This window comes from Lolium perenne, chromosome 5, assembly GCF_019359855.2.
Source record: "Lolium perenne isolate Kyuss_39 chromosome 5, Kyuss_2.0, whole genome shotgun sequence".
NCBI classification, from domain to species: domain Eukaryota; kingdom Viridiplantae; phylum Streptophyta; class Magnoliopsida; order Poales; family Poaceae; genus Lolium; species Lolium perenne.
In genome coordinates, this window is record NC_067248.2 from 116,481,019 (window position 1) to 116,488,060 (window position 7,042).

The following is a 7,042-nucleotide window of genomic DNA, read 5'->3' on the forward strand; positions in this document are numbered from 1 at the left end:
CAGAACCCGGTCAAACCGGGCAGACGACCGGCCGGCCCCGTCCAAACCAGCCCTCTGACTGGTGCCAACCGGAGTGGTATCCAGGGGCCTCCGCCCCCTCGCCCGATCGGCCGCCGGTTCAAACTGGCCCCCCAGCCGGACCGTCCGGTCAGCAGGCCGGTCCAACCGGTCCCCTGGCCGGCCCGTCCGGTCAAGCGGTCGGTTCAACCGGCACTGCGACCGGCCCAGCGACTGACACTGCATCCTCCTCCGCTCCTTCGCCGGTGCCCACCTCGGCTCGCGCCGCCTTGCGTGACCCACATTGGCGAGCTGCCATGCAGGAGCAGTACGACGCGCTGCAACGCAACCGGACCTGGGAGCTGGTTCCCCGGCCCCCTCGCGCCAACGTCATCACCGGCAAATGGGTCTTCAAGCACAAGCTCGGTTCTGACGGTACTCTTGAGCGCTACAAGGTGCGCTGGGTCGTGCGCGGCTTTCAGCAACGCACTGGCATCGACTTCACGGATACGTTTGCCCCGGTTGTCAAACCGGGCACGATCCACACGGTGTTGCACCTTGTCGCCTCTCGCCCGTGGCCGGTGCACCAGATGGACGTCTCCAATGCCTTCCTCCATGGCCATTTGTAGGAGCGGGTGTACTATCAGCAGCCCATCGGCTTCGTCGTCACCGAGCGTCCCGATGACGTGTGCTTGCTCTCTCGGTCCTTGTATGGACTGAAGCAGGCGCCCCGCGCCTGGTACCAGCGCATCGTCGGCTTCCTGCATCAGCTTGGCTTCCGCTCCACGCGTTCGGATGCGTCGCTGTTCGTCTATCGGACCGGCAATGACATGGCCTACCTACTGCTGTACGTCGACGACATCATCCTGACGGCCTCCACTGTTGGGCATCTTCGACAGCTCGCCGACAGTCTTCGCGCTGAGTTCGCGCTGAAGGACCTTGGCCCGCTCCACTACTTCCTCGGCATCGAGGTTGTCCGGCGTGCGGATGGGTTTTTCCTTCATCAGCGGAAGTACGCCCACGAGCTTCTCGAGTGTGCAGGGATGCTTAACTGCAACCCTGCACCTACTCCTGTCGACACGAAGGCCAAGCTCTCCGCCAGTGATGGGTCGCTGGCGTCCGACGCGCCGTTCTACCGCTCCATCGTCGGTGCTCTCCAGTATTTGACGTTGACGCGCCCGGAGCTCCAGTACACTGTGCAGCAGGTGTGCTTGCATATGCATGCTCCTCGAGATGCTCATTGGGCCGCGCTGAAGCGGATTCTACGCTACGTCTGCGGTACCATTGGCTACGGCTTGTCGTTGCATGCTTCGCCCTCGACGTCGACCGACCTCGTCGCCTACTCGGACGCGGATTGGGTGGAATGCCCGGACATGCGGCGCTCCACCAGCGGTTATTGCGTCTACCTCGGGTCGTCGCTTGTCTCCTGGTCTTCCAAGAGGCAGCCCACCGTGTCGCGCTCCAGTGCTGAGGCTGAGTACCGCGCTCTGGCCAACGCTCTGGCCGAGTGCACGTGGCTTCGCCAGCTTCTGTCTGAGCTCTCTTGTCATGTTGACAAGGCTACGGTGATCTTCTGCGATAACGTGTCGGCCGTCTACCTCTCCGCCAACCCCGTTCATCATCGGCGAACCAAGCACATCGAATTAGACATCCACTTCGTTCGTGAGCAAGTTGCCCTCAGTCGCGTTCGAGTTCTTCACGTACCGATGTCTCAGCAGTTTGTCGATATCATGACGAAGGGATTGCCGTCCACGACTTTTCCGGAGTTTCGCTCCAGTCTATGTGTCGGTACCGACCCTTCGACTGCGGGGGTATTGAGTAACATATTGTATAGGTATAGGTCCCCGTGTTTTCTCAGGGTTGTACCTGTAATTATACATGTGTCCGTCTCTATATATATATATATGAATGAGCAGCCGGCCCTATTGGTGCTGTGCAATCTCCAATAACTATTCTACAGTATCAATATTCTTATAAGCAAAGGTTGTGAAGTGCAGTTGTTGTAACAAAACAGTAAAACAAAGTAAAAGACAACAATATCAAATTTTTAGTTTTCACCGAAAAGCTTTAAAAAGTATAACTTTCGGAAATTAAAAACGTAGGCATGAGGTGAAATAGGGATGTTGCATGGATGAAATCATGCATGCATATAATAGCAGCATAATTTGCAGCAATACTTGGCTCTAACTCAGGTGCATTTAGGTGTGAGTTTCTATTATAGTCGTAAACGCCAACAGATAACTTGCACAATATGTTTTTTCTAATGAATTGTGAGGCAAAAGCCCCATGGCTTTAAAGTTTATTAATCAAAATGATATGTACAAAAAGGGTATATACAAGTGACTAAGGCATATGATTTAGCCAAAGCTTAACACTATCTGCCACGAGGGAGATAAACTCTTCCTTTCTTCCTCTCCTCTTTTCGTCCTACCACCGCTTCGTTCCTTGAGAGTCGCACCACTGCCCCCGGGCCAAGCCGAGGTCGCCGCCAGCGGCGATGCCGTCTGGAGGAGGCTGAGGTGCGGCGCCGGCATCTGTACAGTAGTTTCTTGTTGGAGTCTTAGGTTGTTTGCCTTGATGGCGTCTGGGAATAGGTCGCCGGATTTTCTTGGCCGGATCTAGCGCGCTCCTGCCGGCGTCCACGTCGTGGTGCTGCTCCGGTGGGGATGGCGGCTTTCGGCGTGGAAGCCCCGGGACATTTCCGTCAATAAGGCCTCTCTTGCAAGCCTATCCTTGGCGCTTCCGAGCAGCGGTCGAGGCATGCTCTACTCTCTCCTCTCGGCCACGATTTAGAGGACGAATTAGTCGGGGAGCAGAGGGTCTAGCGGTCTGCTCCATAAGCTCGAAGGTAATCGGAGGTCCAAGTTCTTGTGGTTGGAGCGACTCCTTCCTTGCCTCTCATGTCGTCTTGGTGGCGGTACGAAGGCGTGGGGAGTAGATGCTCGACTCCATCGACGGTGGACTTCGCAGGATGATGGTGGGTGTGCGGGTTCGTGCACCCCGGAAGCACAGCTCTGTGGAGTTCCCAAGCAAAGGCATGCTTGCCGATGCTATCATGGGCTGACGAGGCCACTCCACGCTCGGAATCATCCGAGCCTTTTCTTCCTCCAGGCCACGATGCCAAGTCGGAGGATCTTCGACCTCGGTGCCGGGAGCTTCGTCGGTGTCACTCCAAGTGGTTTTGTACCCGGTGGTGGCGTGGGTGCTGGCACTGCAAGGTCTCCAGCAACCGGTGGTGTAGACGAAGGACTTGATTGCTCTTGCAAATTTTTAGTTTGGGTCATGTATGCAAAGTCCGAGGACTATGTTGTATTTTCTGTTTTTCTTTGGGTCCTCCGTGTAACTTGTTCACCGCTTTAGGGCCATCCTGGTTCAAAAAAAACACTATCTGCCACCATCTTTGGGAAACTATACAACCTCGGCACCCCAAAGCTGATCTTAGCATTAGAAGCCATCAGCCAGATCCCATCACCCGACTTCTATTCAATCTGCAAATAGTTCCACGCACGCTGACTGAAATTACACTCGAAGAAAAGTGTTGACCATCTTCGTAATCCTTGCCCATACAAAGCTGGCAATGCTAATCCTTAGTCACTTTCCATTTACACTGCTTTAACATATCACAAGCATTTAGCCGTATAGATGGAATCTAAGATTCAGATTTTCTATTGTGTGAAGAAAAGGTCTAGACGGAATCTAAGATAAGAACCTAACAGAAGTTTTGCGACTCCTTCTAGGCAAAGAAAGCCAGGTCCCTGGCTCACCCGAAGTCAGTTCGAATCTGACGAGTCGTCTTACTCGTGTCTATTTTCGTTTGGCCAGCTCAGTTCTATTATCCATCGGTCCAATGCACCGGCTCATCTCATGGAGGGAAAAAGCAAATGTAGTTAGTTGTCTTGTTGTTGTTCGCCGCCTCGACACATTCCCCGGCATCGTCCCACACAGAAAGAAAGAGCGTGGAGCCCCAGGCTTCCTTCTCGCACTCGAAGCGGTAGCGGTACTGGAACGAGTTCTTCCCTAAAAAACCAATGAGATATGGTTTCATTCCACCAGTCCCCTAACATAGATAGCACTGGGTCAAAGGGCTGAACTTCGGAACCTTTTCTTGCCTTCCATCTCATTTCTTGTGCCTTTTTGGCTGAAGGCTATCGATTCCACGACTTTTAGGGAGGGCCGTCCTACGTACCCGTGGCTAGTAATCGCCTTCTTGTGGCTTGTTCTTTTGCTCTCGCCTGCACTTAGAGAGATAAGATTTCTCTTCATACGCGCGCGATTCTTTACTCACAGAATAGATGGAGCTCAATTAGTTTCTGCTAGATGAGTGGGTTGACTGAGCATCGAGAGTAGACTGGATCTTTTTCAGATAGGGGTGCGGGGGACATGAAGGAGTGCCAACGGAAAAAGCACGGATTGATTCTTCTCTATATCTAAAGCTTTCACTATCAATGGTCGGCTGCTCCATCTATTGGATCTTCGAGCGAAGCTCAGTTGTTTTCACATGAGGGTAGGGGACAGGAAGACAGCTCTTAGGTTGACTGTTTCGGTTTCAGCTTGAGGAAAGTGCTTTAAATCGATTCAATGTCATTCTTCTTTCCGGATCAACGGTGAAATTGAATCAAAATATGAGGGAGGTTGCTTTTTTGCTTTCGACTCTCCTCATCAGCACAACAGGTGCTATAGCAAAACTGATTGCAAAAGAGGGTAAATCAGCCACTTTAAGATTACCATCTGGGAGGTCCGTTTAGTATCCCAAGACTGCTTAGCAATGATGATCCACAAGTATAGGGGTGTATCGTAGTACTTTCGATAAATAAGAGTGTCGAATCCAACGAGGAGCAGAAGGTGTTGACGAGCAGTTTTGATCGAGGATGCACTGTAAACACTAGCAAACAGGTTTGTAGGGGTATTTGGTATTGCAGATAAATAAAGTACGAGTAAGTAAAATGCAGTAATAATAATTGCAGCGAGCATCTCAATCATTTCTATAGAAAAGGACAAGTTGGTTGTTTTACTTATAATGACCAAACGTTCCTGATGACACATGGGAATTACATCAAGTGCGTTCGCTTCACATAGTTCAATAATCTTCAATGGTTTGATAAGTGTTGTGTGGGTGAATCTATGCTAATGCACTACCCCATACTTGGACTAATAGATACTGGTGACTATACCTCTGGCAAGCATCCGCAACTACAAGAAAGTAATTAAGATAAATCTAACTGCCACTACAAGAAAAGTTGCCATGGCCGACGAAGTTGAAGTCGCGCCGTGGTTGCTGGTGTACCATGGCCGACGATTTTGGGTCCCTCCGTGGTGCATGTCAAAACTTTTTTTTTCTCGTTTTTGAGGCCACCTAGCCCGACGAAAGCGGCCAAAACGTCGCGTATGGTGGCCCGGGACGTGGTGCATCTCGAAATCTCGGGTTCGCCGGCCGAGTCAACGCAAATCCGCACCGCCGAGGGATGTAGGGCCCAGATGGCAGCCTCTCTGGCATTGTTTTTTTCTCGATCGCGCCATCTCGTTCAACGTTCTCCGATCGAGCCGTTTACGATGCAGGATCATGGGTCCCGCATGTCATCCTCTATGAACCAAAATTCTTTCTATTCTTGGATTTTTTTTGACCCCCTGATTTCTGGCTACTTCCTTTTTCTTTTGATCCCTTGCCGCCTTGGAAACGTTGAGACCGCTGCTGCTAAATGGGACCTGCATGTCATCCTCTATGTGCAATCAACTTTCTTTTCTTGGAGTTTTTTTTGGCACCTCATATTTGGTCACTTGCCTTTTTTTTCGATCCCCTGCCGCCTCTCAAACGGTGATACCGCTGCTGCTAAATGGGACCCGCATGTCATCCTCTATGTACTATAAAACTTTCTTTTCTTGGATTTTTTTGGCACCTCATATTTGGTCACTTGCCTTTTTCTTTCGATCCCCTGCCGCCTCTCAAACGGTGATACCGCTGCTGCTAAATGGGACCCGCATGTCATCCTCTATGTACTATAAAACTTTCTTTTCTTGGATTTTTTTTTGGCACCTCATATTTGGTCACTTGCCTTTTTCTTTCGATCCCCTGCCGCCTCTCAAACGGTGATACCGCTGCTGCTAAATGGGACCCGCATGTCATCCTATATGTACTATAAAACTTTCTTTTCTTGAATTATTTTTGGCTCCTGATATTTTTTCACTTGCCTTTTTCTTTCGATCTCATGCCACGTTTGAAACGTTGAGGAACCTGCAGGCTCATGGGACCCGCATGTCATCCTCTATGTACTATAAAAGTTCATTTTCTTGGTTTTTTTCACCCTCTGATTTTTGGCAATTTTTTTTTTCTTTTGAACCCCTGCCGCCTCTCAAACGGTGATACCGCTGCTGCTAAATGGGACCCGCATGTCATCCTCTATGTACTATAAAACTTTCTTTTCTTGAATTATTTTTGGCTCCTCATATTTGGTCACTTGCCTTTTTCTTTCGATCTCATTCCACGTTTGAAACGTTGAGGAACCTGCTGGCTCATGGGACCCGCATGTCATCCTCTATGAGCTATAAAAGTTTATTTTCTTTATTTTTTTTTCACCCTCTGATTTTTGGCTATTTCCTTTTTTTTTTTTTTCCCTGCCGCCTTGGAAACGTTGGGTAAGCTGCTGACTCATGGGACCCGCATGTCATCCTCTATGTACAATCAACTTTCTTTTTCTTTTGATCTCAAGCCGCATTTGAAACGTTGATACCGCTGCTGCTAAATGGGACCCGCATGTCATCCTCTACGTACAATAAAGTTTCTTTTCTTGGATTATCTTTGGCTCCTGATATTTTGTCACTTGCCTTTTTCTTTCGATCTCATGCCGCCTTTGAAACGTTGAGTAAGCTTCTGGCTCATGGGTCCCGCATGTCATCCTCTACGAACAATAAAAGTTTCCTTTCTTGGAGTTATTTTTTACCCCTAATTTCTGGCTATTTGCCTTTTTCTTTTGATCTCCTGCCCCCTCTGAAACGATGAGGACGCTGTTGGCAGGTCGGTCCCACATGTCATCCTCTATGAACAATAAAA

The 7,042-nt window shown here is 49.9% G+C and overlaps 1 protein-coding gene across 1 annotated transcript; it reads left to right on the plus strand.

Annotated features, from left to right (window-relative positions):
* The first annotated feature begins 314 nt into the window (after positions 1 to 314).
* LOC127303514 (uncharacterized mitochondrial protein AtMg00810-like) lies at positions 315 to 3,495 on the plus strand. The gene is made up of 3 exons (XM_051334239.1): positions 315 to 518; positions 627 to 1,610; positions 3,358 to 3,495. The coding sequence occupies exons 1-3, from the start codon at positions 315 to 317 to the stop codon at positions 3,493 to 3,495; spliced, it is 1,326 nt and encodes a 441-aa protein (XP_051190199.1).
* Positions 3,496 to 7,042: the final 3,547 nt, after the last annotated feature.